This window comes from Hakea prostrata, chromosome 9 (assembly GCF_041222555.1).
Source record: "Hakea prostrata isolate BN-2017 chromosome 9, UWA_Hpros_2, whole genome shotgun sequence".
Classification (NCBI taxonomy): domain Eukaryota; kingdom Viridiplantae; phylum Streptophyta; class Magnoliopsida; order Proteales; family Proteaceae; genus Hakea; species Hakea prostrata.
The window spans coordinates 6,496,360-6,510,308 of NC_142608.1; the positions used below are offsets into that span (position 1 = coordinate 6,496,360).

Consider the following 13,949-nt stretch of genomic DNA (forward strand, 5'->3'; position numbering starts at 1 on the left):
TATTTGATTTTGATTTTGATGGGACTGGATTGAGCGAGATGAAGGGTTCAAAGTTCTTTGACAAAGTTAGGTTGGGTTGGTGTATGATTCAATTGATCAATCTTGCGGTCTGAAGCCGTTATTCTTTTGTCCTGATTGCTCTCTCCTCTTATCAACATAATTTCCTCATTTCTCCATCTAATCAGAAGCCTATCTAGTTACTAATCTTCTATTTTGATTACTAACGTGATCTGCCCTCTTGATCTCAAATTTTTAGGGTATCTTTCTTATTTCTTTTGAATAATCTCTAGTTTAGTCTATCTCAGTTCCGATTTATAGTTCTACTCCTACATTGAAGTACAACTTTGTCACTATTATTCTAATGTTATTCTGTAATTACCATTGTGATATAACTCTAAATCTATAAAATCTGGAACTCATCTATGTGAAAAGATTTTTTTTTTGGTAAGAGTGAAAAGATCTCCATTGAGGCATTGACTACTATTTTGACCATTCAAATTAAGTACTACCTTATGCAGAGTCTAACTTGTGATGCCAAAACAAAAAATAAAAAGATGGAGAGGTGAGAGAATGGGGAAGGAGAGATAAGCGCATTAGTAAAAGACGAGAATGTATGCATTGATGCAGTTCCAAGGAATTGCATCAAACCATCTCCACAGTCCAAGCAACTGTAATACATTACCCTCACATGTCCTGTCATCTCATCAAGCCTGCTCTCTCACCATCACTCTTGGTCCGATCATTGTCCTAGTCACCATCACTAATCACAACTTGTCCGCAAAAACACAACCCACAAGATTGTAGAAGAAAACTGATTCCTTTTACTATTACACCGAACCCGAAAGCAAGATGACACTGGTCCAAGAGGACAGCGATATCTGGGGATCACCTTGTTCCAGATCTGGCACTCATGGAGGAATGATAACTGGTGCTTCTCTGTTTTCTGTATGAAGTATAAACATCATCGTACTGACTCACCTCATTTGGATTAGCTGAAGCTCCAAGCCCCAACCGTCCAGAGCCACTGGATCCTGGTTTCCGTTCCACACTCCCATCAGCAAATGTCCCTGTCTCAGGGTCCACCTGAAGATTTGGGGGAGGAGGTATGCAAGCCCCTCCCTTCCGAACAGGAGGCTCCATTTCATACTCATCCTCGTTATCATTTGAGTCGGACGGTTTCATAGGCCCTTCAGATGGGTTTACCTCTCCAATCTCTTTGAAAAACCTTGAAACTCTCTCCAAAGTATCTGAAGGAGGTACAGTGGATGGAGGGATCACAGTAGGGATGTCCAAAGGACTCATGGGGGAGTAAGGCACCCCACTTCCAATCTGCATCTTCTTCACCATTCCAGGAATAAGGCCGGGAGGAAAGAGAGGATAAGGTGGTAGCTTATCTCCGACACTAGCTGCTGAAGTTGGCAACATATTTGGGACAGCAGGTTGATTTACTGGTTGAAGAGGGGTAGATATTGGCATAGAGCCCCCAAAAGGAGTGGCAGTGACTGGTGGGTAAATGCCAGCTGGACCTGCACTTGAAAGATATTGCTGGTTAGCAGATGGAGCAAATTGAGAAATTGGCATGGATGATGGTGTGGTTATTGTAGAAGCTTGTTTATCTGCTTGTTCCTGATCAGAACCTTTTTGCTTGTCGGATTGCCATTGGGAAAGATTCTGGGCTGGTGGTTGATGTGGCAATCCTGCAGGAAAAAACAGAACAATTATATATTTGCAGGATTAAAAGAAGGCATTAAAGAATTAAAAAAGCAGTAGCATCACATAGCTTTATGTACTTGCATGTGTGTGTGCTGCCATTTGAAGGCGGAAGGAAAACAGAAAGAGAAGAAAGAGAGATTAACTACCAATGTTGCTTGAGGGGTCTGCAGAAGCAGAAGACTCCTTTGCATGTCCAGAAAATGAACCACTTGGTGGCCCATTCATCATCTCACTCTCAAGGACAAAAATAGTCTCACGGTCATAAACTTCTTTTGAGGCCCAGAACTGCAAAATTTTCTGCAGCCGAGACTGATTTGCCTCTTTGTTGTGAGGATTGTGATAAACCCTTGCAAGCATTGTCCCCAGAACAGGTTTGAAGGCAAGGGCCTCGTTATCAAGGTCAGTAGGATTAATCCGCCGCTGCAAGCTGAAAATTATTAAGGGTTAAGGTCATTGAAATTGCAGATAACACTTGTCAGCATCACAGAGTATTCAAGTAAATGCAGTGAGGATGGTACTCTTGTCACATCACAAAGCCCATGAATGCCTTCCAGTGCCATAAAATTAGAATGAAGTGGCAGAAAAGTAATAAAATCTAACATCCTAATCTCCAAACAATAACCTTAAAAGCATTCCAGTTACTACCTTTGGGTACTGTAACCATTCAGGAACTAAACCAGAGGTCTTGCTCAACTTTAATGGACCTCTGTGGTTAACACAGAAGGGGCGTAGGAAGCAGAACTGGAGAAAATAATAGCAAACGTTCGAGGATTGAAGCTTGATGTAAAGTTAAATTGGAAGAATATGTGATTATAGAACCTATGCTAATAAACACATTGCTAAATAAACAGTCAAAGAATACAATTTCCTGCTTTAAAGGTTAAGTAGAATGAGATCTGCAAATAAAATTGTTTCATCAAATAACCAACAGCGGAAATGCACAACCAGGAAGACGGGGAACTTTTTGCATTTCGAGTTAAAAAAGCATTGGCAAGCAGGGGTATATGCTTGCTTCTGGCAGGGAAACTGAGTTGTGGGATCACCAACAAAAATCAGATTGAGAACTGGAAGTCAATAGATAGTCTTTAGCAACTAAGGAAACCAGGACCTTGTTCTGGGCTCTCAAATCCACAAACAAAGACACCTTAAAGTTTGAGATACTGACCATAATAGTTGACATAAATACGTCAAGAATCTTGAACAAGCAATAGTTTTTCTCATTTGAACCTAAGCAATAGTTTTTCTCAATTGAACCTAAGTACTTGACTGAATTTGGTAGGATGAGAAGCCTCTTCACTCATCATCCAGTGGCACTCCATCCTTCAGACTTTAGCGATCCCCTGACAGGTTCAGCAATTTCAGGAGATACAGTGGCTGCATGAGTCTCCGCCCTATGAGGACTTTGGGATATTTTAACATTAGGGGTTCAAGCATTGGACAGTTTAACAGACTACTCACCATGTGAAGCAGATAAACACAGAATTAGGCTTATTTTAGGGAAAACTTACTCCTAGGTTGGGTTGTTTATGTTGTAGGCCTTTGGTCCAATGGGTATTTTTCGTACGACATTTTAATTGGACTTAATTATGGATATGAGGCAGGAAAACAAGATTTACTTATTAGTTAGCTTGAGATAATTCTCATTGAATAATTTTGTTATTTGCTTGGTCGTTAACAATAGGATAAGAGTCTTGACAGAATAGAACTCTTATTCTTATTATGCACATAGTTTAAAATTTGTAAACCATTCTACTAACTAGGTGAGGATGGGCCTTAATAACAGTAAGGTTGCCCCATTGCAACCTGCTGATTGCTGATTCAAAGTCAGTGAACCATGTAAGAATGAGTACAGAATATTTAAAAAATCCTTTACAGCTGACAGCTTGGGATTTTGCCTAGTTCTGTGGGAGCAGACTCCAACAATTAAGTTGAACTGTCTTAAAGCAATTTGTTCAGAGCACAAGATGAGTTATTTTGTGGAGGTTAAGAGAGATGCCAAAGACAAGAACCAGGTTGCAATGGGTACAAGGAAGCCACTTGTAATTCCTTGTTTAGAAAATTCAGCAAACAGTGGAGTTGGTATCTGATTCTAGGAGATCTAATTTACTAATTTGTAAGAAATCATACATACATAAAGTAGGATATGTAACAGATGTGATTAATTGCATCACATTGGTTTAGCTTTAGATTCCAAAAGAAAAAGGTCATCTCTTCCACCAAATGCATGGAAAGCTATAGAATATCTTCCTGAAATCAAAATGTCGCAATAAATTAATGGGAAATTTTACCCTCTTCATAACCAAAGGAATCCCTGGAAAATAGTTTCTTGACAATTTGATCCGTACCAGTTGTGCTAAAGAACAGTTGTTTGACCAGAGGATACCACATAACTAGTACAACAAACAGTAGAACCTGATAGTGTAGTTATGTAACCTGAGACCTAGTGATATATTGACTAGACAAATCAACCAGATCTATCAGCTCTCGTGCAGAGAACCAAAAACAAAACCTAGTGATATATTGACTAGACACATCAACCAGGTCTATCAGCTCTCATGCAGAGAAACAAAAACAAGTATCAGCCATTGAGTAAGCTTGTGTAACAGCATATGTCGACCTTGTATGATCCCTATCACTTGACTGGTGGACACCTAGCTCAGGTTCATGGACGTTACACTTGATGCTCAAGCATTTACCTTGCAAAGTTGATACAACCCGGCATTCTTTCATACGCAATGCAGCCATGAAGAAAAAAATTTCCATCCTCCAGCGTCAGCTGACGATAAACTTAATGCAGAAACTAGTACCAATATAATGTATAAGCATGCAATGATCAATTCAAGACTAGATTTTCACATTTTACATCCCTACAGAAGGACATGCTGATGTGAACACAAAAAACCCCTTGGCTGAAGCCCTAAATGGAGCCCCCAGGATGGCTCCAAGAAGCCACCCTAAGCTAACCAAACCCTACAGGAGGGGTATTTTGGGCATTTTAGCCCCCTCAATTTACTCCTGAAATAGGATTTATTTCAGAATTTATTTGAGTCAGTCTGAGTCCAATTTGAAGCTGTTTGGAGTCTTTTACTGAGAGCTGCAGGTATGTTTGAAAAGTCAAGAGTCACAATCGAGGTAGGATAGGATTCCCTATCTTATTTAGTCAGGAGTTGTTTCTTTATGAAGAGTCCAATTTGATGCGTAATGGAATCCTTATCTAACAAGGATCTCCTAAGTTGAGTCTGAGATTGTTAATTTAGGCTATAAATAGCATCTTCATTTTAAGTTATTTTGAGATTTGATGAATTAAAATTTTGTGTCTAATTGCTTGAGTGTGGCAGGGTTCCTTTGAGGGGGACACAATGGTTGTCTTAGAGATTGTTTCTGATATAATTCCAGCATTCAAGCAAGCGTTCCATCAAGTTTTGAAACATCAAACATCAAGTCCAGCAGCCATCTTCAAGTCTCCAAGCCTTTCCAAGTAACTCACAGCCCCCATTCCCATCCACGCAAGCCTCCTCTCTACCAACCCCCCCCAACCTCACGCACCTAGCCACCTATAACAGCCCCTCCCCTCTCTAGTCTAACCTAAAAACACCCCTAACCCCATCACAATTGTACCCCCACCCTTCCCCTTCTGGTTCTGCAATTCCAGCCTCTTTCCCCTAGCAACCGTAGGCCACGCCCTTCCTCCACTGTTTCTGTGCAAGCAGCAGCATCACCCCTTGATTAAACCCACCTCCCCAGCCCCTCTTCACCCCTTTCCTCCTTTCCTAGGGTCCCACCTAACCCTAGAACACAACCCCTATGCCAATTGCCCTATTCCACCTAATTTTCCTAGTCTGAAAATTTCTGCAAGTCTTCTTTAACCTTGGAAATCTGCAGAATTTTTCAAATTTTCAGAAAAAAAAAAACCCTAATCCCTCAAGTTTCAGCCCCTATTTCCTGAGATAGCTTCTGAAACACAAAATAGAAGTATTCTCAAGATCTGTCCAAGCATTACAGCAAGCCCTAACTCTCCCGAAACCCTAACTTAGAGTTTGTTTCAACTTACGAATCTGAACTTCAGTCATCATATTGGTTCAGATATGAAAGTCACTCAGCAGGTTTGAACTGCTTTTAAAACCCTAGAAACCCCACCCCTCTTCCAATTGCTGGAATCTCCTGGGCAACCACCTAATCTAGGGAATTCAACATAAACCCTATCCCTAGGTGGCTAGATCCATGGTTACATTACATGCACAGGAAATAAGTTGGCAAAGGAAGAAAGATAAAGCATCTATGATGTCACATGTAGATGTTTTATCTGGGATGTGCTTTCATTTTGTGGTTTAATTATTTTCATTTATACTCCTTTCTCTACTTTCTTTTTTACTTTTCTAATTTTTTTTCATTCTCCCAGTTTAGTTGGGTCAAGGTTATGGTAGTTGTTAATGATGCATACTGGGGGGGGGGGGGGAATCAGCAATTACAAGTGAATAACAATGCTTTTACACTAAATATTAACAAAAAATGAAAAGGGGGAAAAAGGAAAATTCAATAGATCGAAGGGACCAAGATAAACACAGTAATTTAAATGTTATTGAAGAACAGAGGGAAATTGCAGCAAAATCTGCAAAACATGGAAACCAACTTATTTTTCTCAGCAAGTAGAACTAATTCATAAATGAGCAAGTAAATTCTTCATACAGGCTGTGTCCATTTCACCATAAATTTTTTCACAGGATAGTTGAGAATCAACTCAAATAAGGATTAGAAAAGAGAGCATATACAACAGCAACGACAACAACAATTCAATCTTATAACAACTAAATAAGGTTGGCTAAGTGGATCCTTGCCCTCCTAGAAAAGGGTGGATATTTTAACTAATTGCAAATATACAAAATAATGAGAAAGAGAGAAGGAAGTTCCAACATTTCAAAATTCAAGATTTTTCTCTCAACATTGCCCAAGAGAAACAAAATTTTGCTCATTGTCTCCCAAGGAGGATTTAACCCCCATCACATGGTTTCCTTCTTTCCTTATCATGTATAAATATAATCGTTGGCAAATGACCGAAAATAGATAAAATTTATAAGTATAATTATTTTCCAATAATATGTTTTAGGGTGAAACAAATGTAGCCTAAAAGAGACCAAAATTTTGCTCAGGATCAATTAGGCATCAAAGAAGTCCACCTGTCAAAAAGAATGTCATTGGCAAGGTATATAATATGCAACTGTCTCTCAGAATCATCAATAGTGAGCACCCTTTCTTTGAGAGCTTCTGCCAGAGCTGGTGCAAATGGCGATCTTTGCATGAACCACATCTTAGCACCCTTTATTGATTCTTTTGTACCAGTGAGATTGATGAGAACATTAGTGAGCTCAGTTCCTACATCAGAAGGCAATGGTCCAGAGAGACCCTTGAAGGACTTCGCTGAAGGGTCATAATCTGGTCGAGTCTGGCCCATAAAATGTTGAGAATGTTGCTGCTGCTGGTGGTGGTCATAAAAGGGAGGGAAAGGTGGCTGGTGCAGTTGAGGAGTGCCCAGCAAGGAAGCAGGAGCCACACCACCAGAAGCTGGGGCATTCAAGGGAGAAGGGTTTAGGGGAGACGGAATCATCATGGGGTTGGGAGGCATCATTGATAAAGAGGAAGGAGGATAAGTAGGATTGAAAGGGGCACCTGAGGAACGTGTAGAAAGCCAAAGCTTGTATCGGTAGTAATCATGCCCCTCAGCTCCAAAAAGGAAACTATAAGCAGGATTTTCTTTCTGCTTCTCACGTATCATGGATTCAAATTCAGGGCCATTCTTGGCAGAATACTCAACAAGTTTATCAATGCGTTTCTGGAGCTCAGGGTCAGATGGAGGAGCAACAGGAGGAGGAGGAGAGGAGTCAAATGGGCCGAGGTATGGAGAAGGAATGTGGTGAGGGGCCAAATGAGGTGGAAAGGCTGCTGGTGGCTGCTGGGGCTGTCGAAGATGGAGTGGATGGGAAGGATGGGGTGGATGAGGATGGAATTGCTGTTGCTGCTGTTGCATATGGCGATGGAAAGGAAACTGTTGTAGAGAAGGATGTTGAGGCATGAAAGGAAGACCATGCATTTGCTGAGGAAATGGCTGGTGCTGCGGATGAAACCCAAAAGGTTGCTGCTGTTGGATGTTGGCTGCTTGCTGTTGCTGTTGTTGAGCAAATGCCATGGCTGCTGCCGCTGCATAGTCATGAGCCTGCCGATCCATCACAGTTTGCAGATGGGATGACTGAGAAAAAAACACTAGTGGTTAAGCAGAACTTCTTTAATAGACTGAAGAAACTTACATATCAAAGGAGTACAAGCATAAAGCCAACATAAATTTCTAATGAATAGCATAATAATTTCCAGCATGCCAAAGGAACAGCCAAGTATATTACTAGGACTGCAATTTACCAAGTTTTGATTATAATAGGGGCTAAACTCCCTTAAACCCTTTACTTTTTTTCTTTAACTTTTCTCTCAAACATAGGAGGTACACAGTTGTATTGATAGAAGCAGTGAGCAACCTAAGAAGAGATGCAGATGATGCCTCACAATTGGAGTTGGTCCACAGCTGGACCACCTTTATACACTGCAAAAAAAAACCTCTTCTTCTTATCCTATATAATTTTAACAAAATCACCTATTTAGAGAGTTATCTCCCAAAAAGAAAAAAAAAATTCACCACCCAAGACTCTGGAACCTTACAGACCCAAAATGACATCAAATTGCAACTCTAGTACTGACTCCATAGTGGAAAATTCTTGAATTTCTTTCTGCCCATGGGCAACAAAATACAGCAGAAGGGACAATTATTCTAATGATCATATATGTTTCCTCACCAAATCTCCACCTCATTCCACCACAAACAATGATGAGAAGCTAAAAAGAACAATGTCATTATTGTGAGCAATAAAAAGCATGTTAAGCAAAAAACTATAGTAAATATGCAGACTCAGCCATGGTCAGAGATCTCGCTCAAGATCTTGCTGTTTTGTTTTGGCGGGACGAGATGTATGTCGATACCAAAAAAGTCCTCCAAGTCAACCGAGATCTCAGTTCAACCCAAGATCTTGTTCCAACCCAAGCCTTTTTTATGAGACTCGATTGAGTTGATACAAGATCCAATTTCGTCTCAACTCTATCTACCTCCTCCTGCCTCCTATCTCAACAGTGAACTCCAAAGGGTGAATGGCCCGATTTTTTGCCTGATTCTCACCAGATTCTGTTATAAACTTATCAACTTATGATGGTTGTACTACTGTATTCTCAAGAGTCAAGAATGATGATGTTGTATTAAACTCGTATGAATGGAATTCTGAACAATTTAAGTTGTTTGATGCATCTTTTCACTTGATTTACATTTATATGTCATAATGATTGTATATTTCATGTTTTATAAGCTTCCATATTCATTCTTGCAACATTTTGGTTTCCTGAGTTAGAACTCAAACATAGGGTGGTTTTTTCACAAATCTAAGGCCATCAACGTGTCTAGAAGGCTAAAATAGGCTCGATACCAACTTTGAGCCCAACCTAACCCTTAAAACCCCTCGAGATGGGTCCTCAAATCACTCAAGTTGGGACCTCGAGATTTACCATATCTCGCTCGAGATCTCAATTTTTCTCAAGGGCAGGATTGCCCTCGAGAGTGAGATCTTGAACCTTGGCCTCAGCACCCCTTAGTCCTCACCAGGTAATCAGTGGTCAACGTAGTGAAAGCAAACCTTGGAGGTACTAATGATTTCACAGAATTTTTCATTCCACACATTCTGAAAACCTAAGAAAACCTCCGTTTCGAGAGAATGCATAAGGCAAATGTAAAGTCATGTATGTTAAGGCTAACACAAGCCACTTCCGATATGTGAATTCAATACTTAATGATCCAAAGCTCATAACAACTGAAACCTAAAGGAATTCAACCTAATCCCAATTAGGTGGAGTTGATAGGCTAGATGGGTTGGTATGCTCCATTTACCTCTATTCGAAGTCATATCGTTATTGTTATGCATGTCTTCACTTTCACTTCTCCAAGAGGCATTTTTTTTTTCTTTTTTTGGTGGCAATGTGATCTATAAGGCTTGAACCAAAGTCATCCTTGTAGCAATGGACTTTTAGACACCACAACCTACCAAGTGCATCAGGCGCTTCTTCACTCCTAGAATTATTTTATCCTACTCAAGCCACTTTTTATCACCTAAAATATAAACCAAATCATTCCATACTAGAGCATTCATAGGCCTCCACTGCACATGTTCATGCCACCTCAAGTAACTTACTCACAACTTCACAATCAGGTTGTGATCATGAGTAACTAAGATGCTTAATCTGTATTTTTATTTGATGTTATCTTATTAAATTGACGATGATTCACATTAAAATTGTGATTGCAGGAGCTCAAGGTTAGAACTGGATTTTCCAAAAGAAATAAATCAATGAATATTCCTGTTCCACATGCTCCAAGTTCCTATTTTATATTATTTTACCCCATCTTAGACACATCTCTCTCTCTCTCTCTCGCGCCGTATCTCTAATACCTCTCTCTTATTACTCCATCGCAAACATCTCTCGTGCACGCCATATCTCTAACATCTTTCTCTCTCTTCCCATCATCTCTTTTGCTCATGCCCTCTAAGATTTGTTTCTTATTGTATTTCCCTACTTGAACCAAGGGTGTCAATCTGGCACCAAAACCGTCAACTGTATAAACCATACTATACCAAACCGTTTCAAACAAATGGTTTCCATTTTGATACATTATAGTACCCGTTTTGGGTGTGATACCAACAATATTTATTGAACCGTATCGAATAATACCATTTTTGTACCGAAACTGTAGCACACCATATCCATACCGTTTCTGTACCATTTACATACCGAAACAGTACTATACCTTTTAATACTGTATTCATACTGTTTCCCCAAACTTTTTCGTACCAGTAGGGTATCAAATTGTAAATGTGGATGCAAAAATGGTACTGTATGTTTACAGTTTTAGGTACCAATACCGTACCAAATGACTGATAATGTACCATTTTACACCCTTAACTTGAACTCACATCTTCTTCTTTTAGAACTTCACTACTGACAGTTCTCTTTAGGAAGATCCTGTTGCGCCAAAACCCAATCCCTCCCACTGATTTCCTTAGGTTTGTTGATTATCATATAGCTTTTAACCAATCTCTCTTCCTCTTCCAATTTTTGACCTTGCTAATTTTTCCTGTCTCTTTCTATCTATCTTTCCTTCAACAGATCCACTATTTTCCATATTTCACATCCTTCTGTGTCTCTAACTTTCTACTTTTTTTCTTTTTTCTTTTTTAGTTAATTTATTTGGCTCTACCTCACTTTCTAACCCCTCTCCCCCTGCACAACACCCCCCCCCCAAACAAAAATAAATAAAGAAAAGAAAAGAAGAAGAAGAAAAAGACAGAAAAGAAAGGAAAGATAACACCTCCACTGAAACAGCTCTTTGATGCAGATCATGGATAAAAGAAGAACAAAGGTCCACTGAACCAGATTCAGATGAGCAGAACTTGCCTAAATCAAACCCATCAAGCTGGTACTTCTGGAAGGATCACCAAGAGGTCAAAACACTGTTCACGTGAGCAGTGTCACAGCCCTTTTTTGGCCTTAGAAGATACTAGGCCCTAAACCCAATCACTAGAAGGTCTCTTATGAAGACTGGAGACCCTTTTGGAAGTTTCTAAATATTTATTTCCTTAGTTTCTGAATTCCGCATTAAGTTTCCACTTTTAAAGCTAAAAATCAGTTTTAGTTCTCAGTAAAGTTAGGATGTGTTTGGCAATGGTCTTGAAGAACAGTTCTCGTGTTCTTCTGTTCTTGGAAAACAGAATAAAAGGTGGCAGGTGTTTCTCAAAATGTTTCATTTTTTTGTTCTTAAGAACAAACTGGTGAGAAAACTGGTTGAAGAACCGCAGACAAGTTCCTTCAGAGGGGAAATATTGAAAAAATGGTATCAATGGTTACAATCAGCCATGCTTCTCAGGAGAGGTTCTTCAACAAACCACAGGCATTTGGTCAACAATGGCACCCTCACGGATCTCCATCCCCGTGTGGTTTTCAAAACCCTTCTGCCATTCAGTACTTCATGTGTAAAGGGCAAGGGCATAAGAGGTCTCAGTGCTCTAATAGATTGGTGCCTTACATTGACAGGGACAACATAACTTCTGAACCAAAGGAACCACCAATAGGAACAATCAATGTGGTGGCTGAAAGTAATCCAGAGCCTTATCATGTTAATGACAAACAACGATACTGCTATATTATTCAGCCCCTCTTGGTTACACATAAAGTTCCTGATGAGGAAGATATAGATTGGCGTTGGAATAATATTTTCCAAATCAAATGAAAAGAAAAAGTATGTGATACAAGCACGATGATCATAAGTGCTTCGAGAGAGCCATGGGAAGGATTCCAGTACTATTGATTGATTACACAACTGCTTAACAACTGTTTGATGTGTTGCCCTTACAACAGCCATGGATGGAACCCAGCCTTCACAAAGTGGTACAACACTGCCGGAGTGAGCATGAAGCTAGGTTTTTTTCACCGGAGGAATACGACTGGAATTGAAGATGAAATGGAACAAAATGATGGCAGAACAGTGTGAAGAGTGCACGACGGTAGGAAGACGAAGATAAAATGTACGTGTAATCCTCGTACAGAAGTTCGGTTTTTTCAGAACATCAACTTGCTTATCTTTGGATAAACCAAGGTGGCATTCTAAATTTGGGGGGTAACAGAGCGACCCAAAACAGAAAAAATGAAGAAAGAAAAAATTGTCTTTCTGGTTAGTATACTGAGATTACATTACAGTCGATTAACCTAAGGCAATGAATCTCAACTTTCACAACAAATGGATCTGGAAATCAAGATAATGAGAGGCAAATATTCAGAGCGACCTTTATACGTATTAGCTAATCCAAAACAGGGTTTTCGACTCTGCAAATACGGAAAGGATGAAATTCCCTGCATCACACAGCGGTTCATTGTGTTCCTAGACCGATATCTCCCCACAGCGTTGAATAAAAGGAACGAGAGGGTTTGGGGTTTTTAAATTATGATGAATTTAAAACCTAAAATTGCGTACCTGCAGAAGCTCAGAGAATATTGAAAGCCAAGTAGTAAACTGCTTTGAAATACTTTAACGCAGGTTCAGATTTTAACATCAACTCCACACTCCAGAGCTCGTTGCGACTTGCGATTCGAAACTGGTAACAGGAAACATGGAACTGCCCGCAAAGGTTTTGCTCTGTGCAACATGATTCCAGCCCCCGGGACGTTCTCTTCGTTCAAAGCTTATTCGAAGCATGGACGCGCGGGCGCTGCGCCAGCACAACGAATGCCCGCGCCCACGGGTCCGGGTCCGGATCCGGGTCCGGATCCTCTCCATGGGGAACAATCGAACATTGCCCATAGAGTGCCCCCAGTGAATGCCACGTGTCCAATTCCAATCTAAAAGCTAGGATAGAAACAGCTCTTTCTTTTACCCAAACTCAAAAATCCATACGACTGTAAATCCTGATTTAGTTTTCAAGTTTCTCTTTACTTTCCAAATCATCTATTGTCTCGTCTTCTTCAGCCTTCGTCTTCTCCACCCTGTTTCTGTCTTCACAGACTTCGTCTTCATCTTCTCCATTTTGCATATCCATGAACAAGGCACGTTAAAATCAAATATTTATCTTAGCCTTCAAATGGACATCTTACACATGGCATCTCCTCAAAATTCACTCGGCACTCTTTGGGAGACATCCTCCCTAGAGGGGAACCTAAACAACACCCCAAGCTTGTGATCATGTAAGGTTATATTCTACGGGCCAAACCCACATTAAGCTTAGATGAGGTTCAAATCCAAGACCTTTTCTAGTCTTATTCTTTGTAATAGAGGATTTTATATATTGGGGATGAAGGTTTTATATAATAGGTGGGGGTACGCCACTGGCCTCTATAGAATTTGAACTCTAATCTTCTACCTGGAATTGTTAACTTTATACCAATTGAACCACCCCTCGGAGTTCTTCATCCGTCTTATTGCTTCTATCTAAAAGCCTCATTGATTAAACTTATTACTTTATGTTTTGAGGAGTTTTTTTGGGTTTTGGATAAAAGATTTTGAATTGTTTCAGGGATTGTAGAAAGTAAAGATGATTTCTCATAGTACATTGGAAGGTGAATGGGACAGAACTTTAAGGTAAAATGAATCTATTATGCCCTAATAA

General features: G+C 40.0%; 1 protein-coding gene across 5 annotated transcripts; it reads right to left on the minus strand.

Annotated features, from left to right (window-relative positions):
• Positions 1-142: 142 nt before the first annotated feature.
• On the minus strand, positions 143-12,995 carry LOC149004328 (SWAP (Suppressor-of-White-APricot)/surp RNA-binding domain-containing protein). 5 transcript variants are annotated; one of them, XM_089167770.1, is made up of 5 exons: positions 12,821-12,995; positions 6,888-7,954; positions 1,857-2,140; positions 1,638-1,697; positions 143-1,526 (listed from the first exon to the last, which is right to left on the minus strand). In XM_089167770.1, the coding sequence occupies exons 2-5, from the start codon at positions 7,931-7,933 to the stop codon at positions 886-888; spliced, it is 2,031 nt and encodes a 676-aa protein (XP_089023896.1). In that variant the 5' UTR covers positions 7,934-7,954; positions 12,821-12,995; the 3' UTR covers positions 143-885. The 5 variants fall into 5 exon arrangements, with proteins under 5 accessions (XP_089023896.1, XP_089023895.1, XP_089023897.1 ...); XM_089167769.1 differs by having other exon boundaries at positions 144-1,697; positions 6,888-7,272; positions 7,378-7,954; XM_089167771.1 differs by having other exon boundaries at positions 144-1,526; positions 1,860-2,140.
• Positions 12,996-13,949: the final 954 nt, after the last annotated feature.

Bases quoted from the DNA above. Each gene is read 5' to 3' on its own strand.
- LOC149004328 (XM_089167767.1), bottom strand. From the start codon at position 7,933: ATGGATCGGCAGGCTCATGACTATGCAGCGGCAGCAGCCATGGCATTT. The intron at 2,141-6,887 runs GTGGACTTCTTT...AATAATTTTCAG, and splicing joins AATGACATTCTTTTTGACAG to CTTGCAGCGGCGGATTAATC. The intron at 1,698-1,856 runs GTTAATCTCTCT...TTTTTCCTGCAG, and splicing joins CCCCTCAAGCAACATTGGTA to GATTGCCACATCAACCACCA.